At 34.9% G+C, this 17,950-nt stretch overlaps 1 protein-coding gene across 3 annotated transcripts; it reads left to right on the top strand.

Annotated features, from left to right (window-relative positions):
* Positions 1–316: 316 nt before the first annotated feature.
* Positions 317–12,091, top strand: EMB3103 (Pentatricopeptide repeat (PPR) superfamily protein). Of its 3 annotated transcripts, none has more exons than XM_086237793.1 (11): positions 317–478; positions 811–1,293; positions 2,662–2,746; positions 3,209–3,472; positions 4,087–4,389; positions 6,161–6,265; positions 7,516–7,615; positions 8,121–8,440; positions 8,879–9,055; positions 9,137–9,265; positions 11,480–12,091. In XM_086237793.1, the coding sequence occupies exons 2-11, from the start codon at positions 1,016–1,018 to the stop codon at positions 11,696–11,698; spliced, it is 1,980 nt and encodes a 659-aa protein (XP_086093919.1). In that variant the 5' UTR covers positions 317–478; positions 811–1,015; the 3' UTR covers positions 11,699–12,091. The 3 variants fall into 3 exon arrangements, with proteins under 3 accessions (XP_086093919.1, XP_086093920.1, XP_086093921.1); XM_086237794.1 differs by having other exon boundaries at positions 325–478; positions 768–1,293; XM_086237795.1 differs by lacking the exon at positions 317–478 and having other exon boundaries at positions 1,155–1,293; positions 2,633–2,746.
* The last annotated feature ends 5,859 nt before the right edge of the window (positions 12,092–17,950 follow it).

The raw sequence follows: 17,950 nt of genomic DNA, 5'->3' as shown, positions 1-17,950 counted from the left end.
ATGATGAATATTTTTCTGACTAAAAATATTATAAACATTTTACGATGTCTACAAGTCAGAGAGACTGACATGCCATGGAAGATTTAGCCCTACAAGTCATCTCACTTTACTATTTCACTTTTAAGGATTTTCTGCAGTTGGCTCATGTTCTTGCTATTTTTATTTTTCTCAAAAAAAAAAAAAAAATAATAGTTTTCCTTTATGGTCTTTTGGTATTACTGTATTAGTCAAATTTATAATTTCGTAAATAAAAATAAAATAAGAAATTTGGAGAAATAGCCCAAATTTGACACCTCTAAATGCAGGATATCTTCTTCCTCATAATAAACTCACCCAATCACATATTTCACAAGAATCACCACTCTAAGCGCTAACGAAACAGCCCAGCCACCGGGCAAACAAGTCGCCACGACCAATTCAACCAAGTCAAGTGCAGACCCACCTTCACCAAGTCGATGCTAGTCTTCGTCTTCTTCAGGTGTGCCTCTCTCTCACTCTCTCTCTATCTCTCTCTGTTTATCTTCTGTTCATCAGCTACTAAAGTTTAGGCTTTCTTTTTTGCCAATCATATTTATCTCCAAGTAGTCCCAACTTTTAATTTTCCCAATTTCTATTGTCATTAAGCTACCCAATCGATGAATTCTACGACCCAGAAAAAATAAGATAAAACTTCTGCATTTTTTTATTTTGGGTGTGTAGTTTGTGTTGTTTCTGCTTGAATTGGCCACGGAAGTACTTAGATATGTATGTACAATCAACTATTACAGGAACATGTAAGTAATTCTCGGATGTGTCTGTCTGTCTTTCCAGCCTCTGTAAATGAAGCAAAGAGCTGCTCAAAGAACAAATTTTGAAAGGAGCATTTCACATAGTTGACAGAGGAAATCAAATAGGAATTTTCTGGGGTGAGACGCAAAGAGAGACACACTCGAATGCGGTGACACCAAATGCATCCGCTTAAGCTCTCACCTTTGCTCTGATATCTCTCATTCTCTCTTATCCTCCTCACACTGCAATGGAGGTGTCGGTACTCGGCCTCGGTGCCCAACATGTCCTTTGCCGCCCCTCACCCATTTCTCTTCCTTTTACTTTCTCTGTAACCCCTCGTAGCCCAAGAGCTAAGAATTCTCATTTCTGCTGTGTTACAACTCTTGTCAAAGAACCTCCCGCGGAGCCTCCCAACAATGGCAGTAGGAGGGTCCCAAAGCCTCCTCACTCCAGGCAATACTTAACTAGACAGTCTGCTATTCTTGAAGTCCAACAGTCCTCTGACTTGGACTCAGCTCTTACAAGGTACTTTTCGTTTCTTACTTTAACATGACCCATTTGATATTTCTTTCTTTTATGTGTTTTATTTGACTTTTACCTTTTTGCACATTTATTTTTTGATTTTTCTGAGTGAATAATGAATTATACATTCCATTAGAATCTGGGTTTTGTAATTGGTTGACTGTTAGCTTGTTTTGTTTGAATTGCAAGTAATGCATTGAATTGGCTATGTTGTCTTGTATTTTATTTTATTTTTATCTTTTTGACATATTTACAGATTTTTCTTCATGAGCTAAATTTTTTAATTGAAACTTGAACTGGGTTTTGCAATATGTGACTGCATGATGTAGTTTCATTATATTTTGGTCCAATTTGATGCTTGTGATGTATGAAGTGTTTATTTATTGGCCCGCCCAATTTGAATGTTACTCAGCAAAAGAACTTTTCATTTTTTCACTGACATTTTTCTGTTTGTAGTGGCGTTGAGATTCAGTTCATGTGATTAATACAATTAATGAGCTACTATCTTTCCATATTTCTTAATTAACTTAACCGGTGTTAAGGACATTGTACACTTTGCCAAAAAGAATGTGCCATTATTATTTTAGAAGATGGTTTTAATGTGTCCTGAAATGATATGTCTGATATTTGTCAATATTGGCTAATTTTTTTGTTCATGTCATCTGATTATCATTTTTATCTGCACTGTTGCACTTTTATTTCTTTGAATTAATACCAGGCTTTAAAGTAACCTTTATTTTGTTTGTTTTTTTAGTTTTATACTAGAACATAATTGAAAATATTATTTAAGGTTTGGAACCCTTTGTTCTTTGTGTCTTTGTTATCTACATTGTGTATCCTATGGTTTCACAAAGACTTACCCATGTGTAATTTTGTTTTTTTTTTTAATTTTCCTGGAGGGCCTGCTAAATTTGCATATTACTAGTGTCTCTTTTCATGTTTGTCACATTCTATATTTGAAATATGCCTTCCTCTTACATTATTCTAGAATTCTATTAGTAATTATATGTGTGATATTCTTTGGTGAATTTATTTTACTCTTCTTGTCGCTTCCTTAATTAATTTATTCATAGATGGCTTTCATAACAGGTTAATTAGCAGCTTGACTTCATATATTAAGCCAATGTTTTAGGGATATAGCATAGCTTATCTGCAGTAAAATGATTATGTGTCTGTTCCAATAGAATCAATGAATTCCTTGATTAATTTTGGTTGAAGGAAAAAATATTTTGATTTTAGACTCACTTATGAAACCAGAGTTTTAAAATTTTATAATAGTGTATTTTCTTTGTTCCTTCTTGAAGTAATTTTGAAGCGTGAAACATCTTGTCTGGTTATGTAGGTGTTACTCACATTAAATTTCCCCCTCAGATTACGTGGGATTTTGAAGGTTCAAGACTTGAATGCCATAATACGCCATTTTGGGATGCTGAAAAGATGGCATGATCTTTCCCAGGTGCTATGACTTGGAAAACTCTTAAGGCTATTATTATTATTATCATTATTTTATTTTTCAAGTTTATGTTTGGTTAAATCTGTCCTTTCTTACACGTAATATTGTTTTAGCACCAGTATTAGATTTCGAAAGCCGTTCTTTGAATATTTCTTTGATCAATTTTTTTGTGTGTTGCAAAGGTTTTCAATCTTGCAGTTCATATTTAACTTCCAGGACTCGAATCTCAAATTGTGTGTTAAGAAAAAACATGCCGATGGTCTCTCCCTCTCTCTCTTTCTCCCCTTCCTCCCTTCTTTCCTCTCTCATTTTCCCTTTTCGTGTTAGTGCTCATGGTTTACTGCTGGTCAAGCATAATATGTTATTTTTCCTTTCTCATCTTTTTGAATAGTGTATCTAATTAAATGCCTTATCAAGTTTCTCCTTCCAGTTGTTAATATTATAATATGTTTGCAATTATTGCAGCTCTTTGAATGGATGCAACAGACTGGAAATATTAGTGCATCATCCTATAGCAGCTATATAAAATTCATGGGAAAGAGCCTCAATCCTGTAAAGGCACTAGAAATATACAATAACATTAAAGATCAATCAATCAAAAAGAATGTTCACATATGCAATTCTGTTCTCGGTAGTCTGGTCAGGAGTGGTAAGGTTGATGGCAGCATTAAATTATTTGACCAGATGAAGCAGGATGGCTTAACACCAGATGCTGTTACATATAGTACGGTATGCATCTCAATTTTGGTGTCCTTAGCATTTTAAACAAAAGTTGCTTCTCCTTGAAAAATGATAAAAGACATAGTTTTCAGTGACATTTGATTCATCCTTTCATTTTTCATAAAGCAAACAGATTTGTAAATTATCAAATGGAACACAAAATGATTGCCAACTATTATAACTATCAAAATTAATAAATTAGAAGTTTTCATAAATGAATGAAATATAAAATTCTACCACCAATTAACACGATACATTGTAATTTTCTGAATAGCTCCTGGTTTTCTTCAAGTAAAACTGTTTTATACTAATTTATTGCTATATTGTGTAAGAAAAAAAGTATATACAGTTTTGCAGTGACATTTCTTACTTTCTGTCCCTATGAAGTAAACAGGTGAAGACATTATCAAAGATAATAAAAAAAAAATTTGTGCATTATCATAATTAAATTAACATATTTAAATATTAGTTTCATCAATGAAATATGTAAAGTCTAATACCAGCTAGCAACAATAGATGTTAATTTTCTGAACAGCCCCTTGTTTTCCTGAAATATGTAAAGTCTAATACTAATTTACTTATTTATATAATCAACATTCATTATTATCTACTATCATCCTCAGCTGCTTGCAGGTTGTATCAGAATCAAACATGGTTATTCTAAGGCATTAGAACTTGTTCAAGAATTACAGCATAATGAACTGGAGATGGACAGTGTAATTTACGGTACTCTATTAGCTGTCTGTGCTTCAAATAATAAATTGGAGGAAGCAGAAAGTTATTTTAAGCAGATGAAGAATGAAGGTCATTTACCAAATGCATTCCATTTTAGCTCTTTGCTCAATGCTTACTCTATTAGTGGGAACTACAAAAAGGCTGATGATTTGGTTCAAGATATGAAATCTGCAGGGTTAGTACCTAATAAGGTTTGTTCATGTTTAACTACCATAATGATTACCTTTCTTTGAGATTTGAATATTAGTAGTTGTTTCCATTAATGATATGTCTAATTGGAAGAGTTATACACAAAGGGTTATATGAATGGATAGTTTTTTTTTGGCCAACCCTAATGGATAGTTTAATATAATCATTCACATAAGTATTCTTTGAGATGCCTAGGTTTTAGTAGAACAACATACAGAACCACTCAATTTTCAGTTATTGTCATTCACTAAAAGTCTTATATAAACTCCAAAAAAGGCATAGCCACTTGAAAATGTTAGGTATAGTAATCTTTTTAGTTCTAACTGGAGATGAGGGTGCCTTGTAGGTATACTTACTTGTTCACACTGTTACATGGTACTGAAACTTCAAAGTTTTATATGAAACTTATGAGCAGTCATCCATTGGTCTACAATTTATTCATTTTATCTTCACCTGCTTACACTTCATTGCCATCCTCACCCTCAACCTCAATGGTTATCTTCATTAAACTCTTTATTGAAAGGTGCATGATTTTTTTTTTCTTATTCTCTCTCTCTCTCTCTAATCTATCTCTCAGTCTTTCTCAATATCTTAAGGAATATTTGAAGATTAACTGGCAGATTTTATACATGTTGGGATGATAAAGATACAAGAATTGTACTATTTATGCATAGGTGCCAGCTTAGGATCAGGTTTTTTTTTTTTTTTTTTTTTTTTTTTAATTTTTAAAATAAAAATAAAATAGAATTCAGGAATTACTTATCTTTTTGGGAAATTGAATTTAGGAATTAATTTCTTAAATTATATATAAATGCTTAGGCTTTAAACTATTAGAGGTTAATTATTATGTTATTCTAACTTTTGTTTTGGGCGTTTTGTTACCACCAGCATTTAAAATCCTTAACTGACCTAGTTCTTTGGTCAGTAAGATATAACTTATAAGAGGTTAGTTCCCCTGAGCATCGTTGTTATTTTTTGTTTTGTTAATCATTATACACAAGATGCCAATGCCTACATTTTCTAAATAGGTTTGGGCTGATGGCCTAGTTGGTACCCACATCTCTCCCCTAGAAAGGATGTCCCAAATTCAAATCCCCTCTCCATTAAGTGTTGTATCCCTGAATTAGGTTTGGGTAAACATGATATCCCTGAATTAATGTAGTTTCTTACGTATCATGTTAAGATAATACACATTAATTGTAAACTTTGTTGGTTTAACAATATCCCAAAAGCTTAGGCCATTAGGATGTGCACCGACAATTATTTTACATTCCAACAATTCCCCTCACATATGGGCCTCTCTCCACCACTAGAACCCGGCATTTGGAATTCAACTTATATTGAGAGGTTGCAACTGCAGTGATTTGAACTCAGTCTCTCCTGCTTTGATGCCATAAAAAAGTTTGTTAGTTTATCACAATTCTCAATGGCTTAAGCTATTAAGATGTGTGGGCAAACAATTATTGTATATTCTAACTATCGCCAATACCTGCAATCTGGCAGTAGCATTTGTCAGTTCATTCTGTTGACCGATACAATTTTGCTTATATTTTAGGTGAAATATCAATCAATGTTGAAATTTTGTGTAGATGCTTTGTAGTGTGTGGTTTGGTAATGTAAGTGCGGCTTATTTTATTAGTTCATTCAATGGGCAGCCTTGTACCTACTAATATTCTGATCTGGCCAACCTATTTATTCTTTGCCAAATTTTGGTGTAGCTTATGTGACTTCAGTGATAATGAATCCTCCTTTTCATAATGCAAATGCTTGCAGGTTATTTTGACAACGTTATTGAAGGTTTATGTCAGAGGAGGGTTGTTTGAAAGATCAAGAGAATTATTAGCTGAACTGGAAGCTTTGGGCTATGCTGAAGATGAGGTACACTATGATCTTTACCTCTAAATTGTGAGTTTAAAAATCCAAGATTTATCTTTTTTGTCATTGGTATGATTTTCTCTTTGGAAAGACTAAAGAGTGCTTTAGAGCCGAATAGGGTAGTTTATGAAATCTCAAAATTATGTAATCTGCACGAGTTCATCTAATATGTTAAATAAGGAACTGACAAGTACAAATTTAGGCCAACAAAATGTTTTGATGTTTAAACTACTATGATATTAATCTCTTTTAGGTACCATTTGTAAGGCTTTGATTCCAGTTCCTTTTGAAACCTCTATTTGCTTGCTTGAACAGATAGTATTAACTTTTGTCTCATTGCCTATAATTTAATCCCTTCAGTCATTTACAAAAATAAGTCATAATATAAATTGAATAAAATGCTATTTTGGTATTCTTTTGGAATGATCTTTCTGTATCTTATCTCAATAAAATTTGTCTCCTTTTCAAAATATCTCAGTATCTTATGCTTCAACTGTAAGATATTTACATAATCTTAAGTATACAAACTATGAATTACATAGTCAAGGTAGTAGAGAAATACCTACAGCCACCATCAAGAACAGGCTTACCATAATTCTGAAGCCGCTTTGAAAGTAGAAGAAAAAGTCTTCTGCTCTCTCCTCAGCCGAATGTTCTATTTGGTAATAGGAACCAAAATGGCATTCAAAGAACTGTTTCTAGTGAGAGCAGGGACCTCTCCTTATATTGATACAAAACCACCCACGTCCCACCTATTAAGGGATGTGGAAAGCATACACATAGTATCTGTTAGTTTAATGAACTTATCCTATACCACGTTGGACCTGGTAGTCCACTTTATAAGGAAACTATAAATCTGATGCATTTACTCTATTAGCCTTAGTTAAAATTAATATACGGTACACATAATCAACTAAGCCCAATCAGTCAAATTCTTACAGAAACATCATGTGCTTTCGGAATTAGTGACACTACCAAGTAATCTTTATTTGGTTTGCAGCAATGTAACTCATGCTTGTCAAATAATGGACCACCATAATTTGAAAATGTAGCTCTTTATGTATAACTTCTGGGAACTTCATTTATTTAGTTTTTGGGTTTGTAAGATTTACTCCTATGGCTTTTGATGTGTGTTTTTTCTTGGAAGATTGGTACAAGTTTATTTAAGCTTCATTAGCTGCATTTTCTTAGTTCTCTCTTATTTTTTATTTTTTTGTTATTTGTTTCTCTCATCAAATTAAGTCTATTTGTAGATGCCATACTGTTTATTGATGGATGCCCTTGCTAAGGCTGGGCGTATACATGATGCTAAATTGGTTTTTGAAGAAATGAAGGAGAAATCCATCCGATCAGGTATGTTTTATTATAGACAAATCCTCAAAGCAAGTTTTCCTGTTATTTTAAACATGCATATTGTTTAGGGTTAAAAAAAAAAAAAACATGCATATTGTTATTTGACACACAATTCACTAAAAGCCTCAGGGCAAATTGGATTGTGCATTTTTGTGTCTTCAAAAGTATGTATAGGTAATGATCCAAGCTAATGATTATTGCTATTCCTCTATAGCCCATATAAATTTTCACTCAAAATTTGAAAATTAAATCTTTGAATTTAAATAAGGTCTTCATAAATGATATCTGCAAAATACTTGCTATTACATACCCTCAGTAACAGAAAACTTGTGCGTGAATCCCTATTCTGTAAAAATAAGTGACGCCTACAAGCAGTGTAAATATTTTTGGAGCTTGGAGAGATACTTAGTTTGAATTTGTCTTTTTTGAAGAATTCTTCTTCCTCTGCAGAAGTCTAATTTTCTGTCTTCAGTGCTGAAAATTTATGATTTTTTCCCACTTGCAGATGGCTATTCATACAGTATCATGATTTCAGCTTTCTGTCGAGGTGGGCTTCTGGAAGATGCAAAGCAGTTGGCTAAGGATTTTGAAGGAACTCATGACAGATATGACTTGGTTATGTTGAATACAATGATATGTGCATATTGCAGAGCTGGTGAAATGGATAGTGTAATGGAAATGCTGAGAAAAATGGATGAATTAAAAATCACTCCTGATTATAATACCTTTCATATCCTAATAAAATATTTCTGTAAGGAGAAGTTATACTTGCTTGCTTATCAGACCATGGAGGACATGCACAACAAAGGCTACCAACCAGATGAGGTATTGTGTTCTTACAGGATTCATTTTCCCAAGTATTCTTGTTGAACACAGCCATTTTACTTTCATTCTCTTCAATAAAAGAGCGAAAACAAAGAACCAGCTACAAATTTGAACATAATATGACTGTAGGAATTCTTTGCAAGCTGTCCTTTGTCAATTTACTTGCCTCTATATGAGAACCGGAGTTTAAGCAAATTCCAGATGTCCGGACAGGAGAATCACAACAGTTCTTTTGCTTAGAACTCTGGAGCCCTTAGTTAAACAAATGAGGGATAGAAACTGTAATGTTTGCAGTACCTAGTGAGGTTACTTGTTTATTTTGAAAGTAAAGCATCAGAATTCTTTATGGTGCAAAGATATGATGCGTTGAAAAAGTTGTGGTACCTTGTGATAATAATTGGCAAGCCAACTCCAATGTAACAATGTGCTGTATTGCAGGAACTTTGTTCCTCCTTAATGTTTCTTCTTGGTAAGATAAGAGCATATTCAGAAGCATACTCTGTTTACAATATGCTGAGATATAGCAAGCGAACAATGTGCAGGGCCCTTCATGAGAAGATTCTGCATATTCTAGTAGCAGGACGGCTTCTCAAAGATGCTTATGTAGTAGTCAAGGTTAGCTATATTTTTCTAAAGATAAGTTTCTTTTTGCATAGCTTGCAACTGTTTCTCTTAACTATTCTTCTTACTTGTCAGGACAATGCAGGGTTGATTTCTAAGCCTGCTGTTAAAAAGTTTGCAACTGTCTTTATGAGGTCAGGAAACATCAACTTGATAAATGATGTTTTGAAGGCAATTGATGGTTCTGGCTGCAAGATTGATCAGGTAAATGATCATGTGTGTCAATATGTTGCATCAGAAAGTTTGTACTTTTGTTTTTTTTTTTTTTCTACAAGCAGCTTGCTTCTGAGTTTCAGATGCTAGCCATGCATATTTAGAACAAGGATGAGACATGGACATTTGTGGTAGTGTGGGTGAGTTATCAAGCCATGCTTTGCTGCAAAAATAGGTAGAGGCACTCATCGGTGCCCATGAGTTTCCGAGGGAAGGGAGAGGGAGAGGGGCAAAGTTTCTTTTTTCTTCTTGTCCGAGTTCCGCTTGTTTTTTTTTTTTTTTTTTTTCTCAAGGGTAAAATTGGATTATAATACTCAGAAAAAGCTGGCCGCAGAGCAATAAAGGGATCTAAATAGCCTCACTTATAATTAAAAGGCACATTTCACGATGAATGTATGTATTTTGTTGTGTTGTGTTTTTTTTTTTTTCTCTCAAAGCTCCCTCAACTAAAAAGAGAAAAAAAAAAAGTAATAAAAAAAAAAAGAAAGAAAAGCTAAACTCTCATAATGTCACATGCCACAAAATAAGTTAAAAACAAATGATGAAAAATACTCTTCTTGAGTATTTTACGTTGTGCAGGTGCAATGTTTTGGATTGACTTCAAGATTATGGATTATTTTGCAAGTACCAAGGTGATGTTTACTTTGAAGGAATGAGATGAAATGGAATGACCATTCCATTGTTTAGTGCATAATGGAATGCCCATTCCCAAGACTTTAGGAAATCCCATTCCTAAGACATTAGGAGTCCCCATTCCCAAGATGTTGGGAATGCGCATTTCATTCCTACAGTTTACTTGAGCTCAGGACTCCAAGCCCCGAACTTTGATGGGGACCTTAGAATGGGACATAGGACCATGGAAGTTGGACGTGGGACCCCGACCTGATACCGGGACCCACACTCGACACCAGAGCTCGAACCTAAAACCTTAGCCCAAGACTTGGTATGCTGGACACTAAACTCGAGATTGGGACTTGGACTCTAGAACTTGAACACAAGATCTAGGATATGGGGTCCGAGCCATGAGATTTGGTGTTGAGACCCGTGACCTTGAACCTCGGACCGGGGACCTTGGACCCATGACCTAGGATCCAAGAGTTGGGACCTCTGACTCCGGATTGGGACCCAGGGTTTCGGGATCAAGACTTGTCACCCAAGACCCTGAGCCCATGATTCGTGACACATGTACCAAAGTGCTGAACCCGGGACTCGGGATCATCGAGTCGAACTTAGAATCCCAGGTTGTGGAACTTGTTCTATGAACCCACATTTTTGTTACTGTTGCCTGGTGATAATTATTGCTTATATTTTGGTTATTTTTTTTCCCAAAATAGTTTATATTTGATTCCATTCTGATGGTTATCCATAAAACAGAATGGCATCCATAGTTGATTCCAATCTTGATTTCCGTTTTCAACTAAACAATGAAATCGATACCATTCCATACTTGGTTCCATTGCCATCCCCATTCCTTTCCATTCCATTGTAGCAACCAAACAACACCTAACAGCAATATAGGGTTGGGCATATACCTCACTGTGTCACTTGCATGTGGTCCCTAGGCACTTTCATAACTACTCACACATGTATATGCGCACACTCATGTGTGCTTACAAAGTAAGGCTAGAAAAACAGATATTGAAAAAGTAACATGATATGAAGATTAGATTTAAGTTACCACCCAGTTTGTAGGATCCCCAAAGCAAAGGGTGAACTTACCTTGGTCCTAGCTCTAAGCACCATAAAAATTAAATGAACTTGTATTCACGTTCCAAGTCATCATACTTCTCAGTTACCACAGATAATTCATGGTTGTTCCCTTATTGGAACCTTGAAAATTCTAGTGAACATGTTGATTAGTGAAGGGGTTGTCTTGGTGCTATTTTATTCATGTTTGTTCTCTTGTTTCTTCATTTTTTATGTTCTATATATCTTATCTTTCCACTCTTTTGGTGGATTATATTCAATGAAAGCTTGTTATCAACCTCTTCTTTGTCTTATTTTTGTATTAGTGGGGGATATACAAGAGAGACACATTGTAGAAACTAGTGGTGAAAATTTAAATAAGTAATGAAATCCTGAATGGATGTTAAGGTAAAAGAATGGATGTAAAATCCTGAATAGAAGCTTTTGATTTCTCTCTTCTGTTTCAGTTTTTTTTACTTTTAAGAAATCATAGCTCAGCATCCTTCTTGCATTCCACAGGGCTTATTTGAGATGGCCATATCACGCTATATTTCACACCCTGAGAAGAAAGAATTGCTTCTGCAAATGCTACAGTGGATGCCGGGACAAGGTTATGTTGTTGATTCATCTATGAGAAACCTAATACTGAAAAACTCTCACATATTTGGTCGCCAACACATTGCGGAGATACTCTCTAAGCAGCACATGATCTCAAAAGCTTCAAAATCTTGTAAGTAGGATAACTGAGTGAAAACTGTGGAATTCCAGGTACCTTCCATCGTGGCCTGAGTATAAGTGAGAAGTGCAATAAGGTTGACACTGCTAGCATAACAATGTCTTTTCACATTTATGAGTCGGTTGTTTGGTGTATTTGTAACGCTTCCTTCGTTGACTGGTTTTGGGTGATCCCAGTGTACAGTGCAAGAATTGAATTATGCTAATTGTATACCTTAAGTGCATGCAATCTCATGGCCTCGGATGAAGGCAATGCTTTTGTCCTATGGTTTGTGCAGGCGTGACACTACTCGGCCTAGAGTGGCCTGAGTAGAAAAATGAACGGTAGTGGATAAATGTGCTTAAGATCTAAAATACTACCAAACTATGGCTTAGACTGAGCAAGAAACATGTTCTCGGCAAAGGTTTTGTGTTTTGCCTTTAGCAATAAAAGGCTTTTGAAAAGAACAATCAAGAAATAAATTAAAGAAAGCAATGGGTGTGGAAAAGTAAACTTGATTGAATAGAAATAAATTGAAAATGATTAAATTGCATAAAAGACTCAGAGATGTTCTTACATCAAGAGATTGTAAATCTAAAACCGATGCGAAGACAAAATGGATGCTAGCAGAGCTATTAGATTAACTATTGAAACTAAATAAATTTGGAAGCGTTTGCTAAAATTAAAAATTAGAGAAACCATGAGAGCTTCAATTAGAAATAAAAGAGACACTGTGTCTGAGTGTTGTGTGCTGACCATGTCCTCCTCTTTACTGATTCATGCCTCCTATTAGTAGAGACTTCGATCAATAATATCTATTGATCAGATCGAATATGTGCAATAATTGCCCTGTCAAATGAGAGAATTATATTTAGGTTTTTTTAATAAAAAATAGTCCCTCGACTTTGACCAAAATATCAATTTGGTCCTTAAAGTGCAATTTATTCAATATGGTCATCCATATTTATCACTGCACATCAATCTTGTTATTCCGTTCAATTCTATTTGAATTGCTGTAAAAAATGGACACGTGCACTTCACAAAACCTTTTTTAAATGGTAAAAACCCTCTCACCCAGAGGGTTGGGTTAAGGATGATTTTTTTTTTTCTTTTGTCATTTTTAATCCTTTAGTATTTTTTAAGGGTAAACTTGGAATTAAAGAATGACAAAAAATTTGTAGGGTCTTTTTGGGTGGTTATGGGACGGGTGAAGACTATTTGCCCCTAGAAAAAGGGTTACGTGCACTGCACTGTCTACACATGACAATTTTGGACGGAAATTCAGATGAAATACAGCTAAATGACAACATTGATGTGTGGTAGTAAAGATGGAGGACCACATTGAGTGAAAATACACTTTAAACCAAATTGATATTTGGGTGAAAGTGGAGGTACCATTTGTGACAAGAAGCCTTATCTTTATTATTATATATCCATTCCAATCCCTTGGATAATTATCTTGAATATATACTTAAATTACTAGACAATTATCTTGATTATCCCAAAAATCCGGTCATCCATGGTTGGTTTTAAGTGATAACTGCGAAGAAATAAAAGTTTCTTTCTAAAATAAAAACGGTTGGGTACTTTTGGGAAACACTTAAAAGATGGTCTCGGTCGGGTCATTCACAAAATTTGGGCTGATATCCGTTGATATTAATGAATCTGATCAAGGCCAAAATTTAAGGTTTTGTTTGGGCCGTATGTTGACATCGGCTGAAATATCAATCGAAATAGAATTTGAGAATGTAGGTCGGGCGAGTTACTTTTGGTTAGGCTGGAATGATACAATAACTTCGATTGAGACTGAAATACTTTTGGCAAAAATAGGCTAACCGAAAATGCCTTTGGGAAAAAGTTAAAGCTAATCGGTGAAGCTTTTTACTACAAGGGAAATCAACCAGACTAATTTGTTTTAAATCAAAAGGTGGCTAACCGGTTAGAATTAGCTATATATTGAAAGTGGCTGATCGAAATGAGAATAATTACTTCCTAAAAAAAAACTAACTGGCCATACTTGTTAGAAAAGAAAAAGGATCGGTCGAATATTTACAATTCGATCAAGTTGTTTTTGGAATAAAATTGCCCAATCGGTTAGAGTTAGCCATACGTTGTGAGGTGGTGGCGTTTTTTATTTTTACATATTAGAAAGGGAAAATTTTAGCTAAAGGACTCCAACTATACCCATCTTTCTATTCAGGATATCAATTTCACTTTGTGTCAACTGATGACTAAAACTTTCATTTTGTGTCAATTAAGGACCCTGTTTTTTTTTTAGTTTTTATCTTAATTTTGGCCTGACATTGGATCTATCAAACCTTCACCAAATATAGCAAACTTATACTTGGTTTAAAGCTATGCATCTTCTCTTTACAACCATATAAAGATCACTCAAATCAGACTTCTACAACTCTATATAATCTGCCCCAAAGTAGGGTATCCGAAACTGTCTAATTTTTCAAATATTTTCTCAGAGGTCCGATTGAACGATTTCGGATACCCTACTTTGGGGCCGATTATTTGGAGTTGTAAATGTCCGATTTGAATGATCTTTATATGGTTGTAAAAAGGAGATACATAGCTTTAAACCAAGTACAAGTTTGCTGAATTTGGTAGATGTTTGATGGGTCCAATATTGGGCCAAAGTTGAGATAAAAACTGAAAAAAAACAGGGTCTTTAATTGACACAAAATGAAAGTTTCAGCCCTCAGTTGACACAAAGTGAAATTCATATCTTGAATAGAAATATGGGGTATAGTTAGAGTCCTTTAGCTAAAATTTCCCTATTAGAAACTTTGACCGGAATAAAAAAGTACTTTTCAAAAAATAAAAATAGTCAAGCTCTCTTGCAAAAATTTCAAGCCTAGCCGGGCTAGTGTTTTGGGATAAGGTATAAAAACGGCAGGTTCGCTTTAAAATTAGGCTTATTCGCACTAATGCCACTTGAAAGATACATTTTTTCTTACTTTCCCCCTTAAACTTAAAATGTATCACTTTATCACCCGAAGTTAACATATTGTTGCAAATGCCTTATTTCGTCAACTCGATCCGTTAGTCCAATCGTTAAAAATGCTGATGTGGGACTTACGTGTCCAATCGTTAAATAAAGTAGTATTTGAATTAAGAAAAGAAAACCAAAGAGAAAAAAACATCAGCCTCACCATTCCCTCCCCCGGCCACCTGAACCCCACCCCACCTTTCTTCACCGCCGGCAGCCCCTTTTCCCTCGCCATCCAATGAATCTTCTTTTTTTTCCCTCTCCTCTATTTTCCTTTCATTTTCTCTCCCTTTACCACTACTCTCTCTCTCTGGTTTTGAGGCAAACTCATAAAAGGGAAACTATAGGAATCTTTTTCGAACCAGCCCAGTTGCTATAATCATGATAAATCAAATTTAAAGAGAATAAAATATTAATTTCTTTCTCACCAAAGAATGCAATTCAGAGCTTTCTTGGATCCCTCTTTTTTTGATCTCATGAATCAACATAAGTAATAATGAGATAACTGTAATGAACAAGTCAAGGTCTTGGAAAGCTTTGATCTAATCCAAATGAGGCCTAACTAATCTAACTCAATTGTCTGCCTTTTAGAGTCCCCTCAAAACCCAATTTGATTTTTTTTTTTTTTTGGAAGATACAAATCTAATTATGCTGAATCAGAGAGATAAAGAGGGAGGGAAAGATAAAAAGAGGGAAAGAGAGAAAAAGAGAGGGGAAGAGAGGGGAAGAGAGAGAAAGAGAGCGGAAGAGAGGGGAAGAGAGAGAAATAAGGAGAAGTTGCCTGTTGTGAAAGGGGCTGCGGGAGTGAGGAAGTGAGAGGAGGGTGGTGGCCGGGGTGGGGTTTCGTTGTTGTGCAATAAGAAGCCTTCATATCTTAATGCATGTATTTAATTTATTCGTGCGGGGTTCAGGTGGGGGAAGGAAGGGAGGGTGTGGGTATGATGTTTTTTTTTTTCCTTGGTTATATATTTTCTTAATTCAATTTTATAATGGTTTTTTTTTTTTTAAAAGCCAGATCTAGAACAATTAGATCAACCCGGTCCGGTTGTAAAAAATCGGTACCCAGTCAGTCCTCTAGTGTCAGTCGAGGGAGGCAGCGAGAGAGAGCATGCAGGGGGAAGGGGAGGGCGGCGGTCGGGGCTGGGGGATTGGTTTCGGGGCTGAAAGAAAGAGGAGAGGAAGAGATCGAGATGAGAGAGAAATTAAGGCAGAAAGAGGATGCGGGGAGAGAGGAGAGAGAAACTGAGGTAGGAGGTAAGTTTGAGGGAGAGAAGTCGCGTTCGAGGAAGAAGAGAAAAAGATAAGAGAGAAAGAGAAAATCACGGGGAGATCAGAAAGAAATGAGAGAAAAGAGAAAAAAAAAACTTGGGAGAAGAGAAAGGTAGTCACGTAGGAGAAGATAAATGTAGTAACTATTTAAATTGCAAAAGTACTCTATTAATTGCTACTGGGTAGTGACAATCATTGTTACTGTGGGACAATAACTATTTAAATTGTAAAAATACTCTATTAATTGTTACTGTTTGGTAGTAGCAATCATTATTACTGTGGGATAGTAACTATTTAAATTGCAGAAATGCTCTACTAATTACTATTGTTTGGGAGTAACAATCATTGTTACTGTGGCAATTTGCTTAGTTTTCAAAAAAACAAAAAAATCTATGGAAAAAAACATAATGTGGACTTTATTTGTACATAATAGACCTATTTATTATTCCAACTTTTAAGGTGGGTTTTTTTTTTTTGGGTATAAAAGGCTCTCAAATGAACTTTTAAGTAATTTACTTATTTTATAATTCAAATTTAAATGTTTTCATATATTATAGTTTTATAATTTTTTTTTTCACATGGCAGGTTTTTTTTCCTAGTCATTGGCTGGGCATGTAGCTGCCATATAAGCATTTCTAACCGTTAGACTAACAGAGTTGAGGAAATAGGGCATTTTGTAACAACTTGTGAAGTTCATGTGGTAAAGTGATACAATTTAAGTTTAAGGGGATTGTTTGCTATTTTTTGGCCTAAGGCTGCCGGGAGCAAAGCTTTTGGTCCGTTTTAGTTTTTGATGTGAGGCATGCCACTGATCATTGCACTAGAATTATAGAAAACACAAATCCAAAAGCAGGAATGGATATTATCACCCAGATATTTCCACCCTGTTTTTGTATAAAACCCGGATCCTGTGATTGCAGCACTCCTTACATCAGCATCGCATTGGCTCGCTTCAACTTACAATACAATAAGCCTTGGCATTTTAGTTACAAATACAAAGGGAAGCAAGAAGTAGTTCAAGTTATACCTAAGCTACTACTTGATTTTGGCTATCTCAGAGAGATATATATGTCGAATGTTGATAATCTTAATCATCTCAAGCAGTTCGATCTCTCTAAAGTTCTAGTATTTTGTAGATATATATTTAGATAGATGGAATTATGTTTGTGTCACATTCATCATCATTCCACCAGAATGGTTCCCTGACCATGTCCACATATAATCAAGCTTATCATATAACAGTCTTCAGCGAAGATAAGTAGTTCGTTTCATCAATAGCAGCTTATACATGGAAGCATGATCTATAGAGGAAGCACAACAAGAGATATAAAGGAAGCATGATTTGTGACGTTAACAGATTTGATGACACTCGTCCCTAGCTGAAATTAATGGGAGAAGATGATCGATGACACAAGTTTTTACAATAGAGAAAAGATTCTCACTAGTCCCTTTGGGCCTATACTTCACATGAGTACAGAAACTAAAGATATTTACGAGAAAATAAAAGAAAGATTAGAATACAAAGAGCAAGTAGAAGACAACGATGCTCAATTCTAGAATAATCTTACGGATGAGGAGCTTCACAATATCGAGAACATGATAAAAGCCTAGCATCAGTGTTGTGCTTAATTTATATACATATTTTATCCTTAAAATCATACATTTTTGTCTTTGTCTTTGAGCATTTTTAGTGTTTTAAATTCTTATTTTTATTATTTAGTTAATTAGTGGGTTTTATTAGTTTGTCTTAATTCCTAAAATTTATTAAGTTTTATTTAATTGTCTATTAGATTTTATTTTTTTAATTAGTTTATTTGAATTTTAATTTTGTAGGCTTAATTAAAGAAAAAGAAAATAAAAGCCTAAAACAAATAAAGGAAGAAGAACAAGCCCAGCCCAAGTGGAGAGAATGAAGCCCAAAAGAGGAAGCAGCCGGCCCAAATTGAAAAGAAAAGAAAGATGAGATTCAGCCCATCAGCAGAAGCCCAAGCCCGCCTCTTGGGAGGCG

Source organism: Dryas octopetala, chromosome 3 (genome assembly GCF_963921425.1).
Source record: "Dryas octopetala chromosome 3, drDryOcto1.1, whole genome shotgun sequence".
In the NCBI taxonomy this organism is placed as follows: Eukaryota; Viridiplantae; Streptophyta; class Magnoliopsida; order Rosales; family Rosaceae; genus Dryas; species Dryas octopetala.
Note: the sequence above shows the minus strand (reverse complement) of the source record. Positions and strands in the feature narration are given on the sequence as shown.

What these genes read in the sequence shown, in the direction of transcription:
- EMB3103 (XM_086237793.1), top strand. Translation starts at nt 1,016, where the DNA reads ATGGAGGTGTCGGTACTCGGCCTCGGTGCCCAACATGTCCTTTGCCGC. An exon ending in GATGGCATGATCTTTCCCAG is followed by an intron (nt 2,747 to 3,208) that starts GTGCTATGACTT and finishes CAATTATTGCAG; the next exon opens with CTCTTTGAATGGATGCAACA. An exon ending in CAGGGTTAGTACCTAATAAG is followed by an intron (nt 4,390 to 6,160) that starts GTTTGTTCATGT and finishes AAATGCTTGCAG; the next exon opens with GTTATTTTGACAACGTTATT.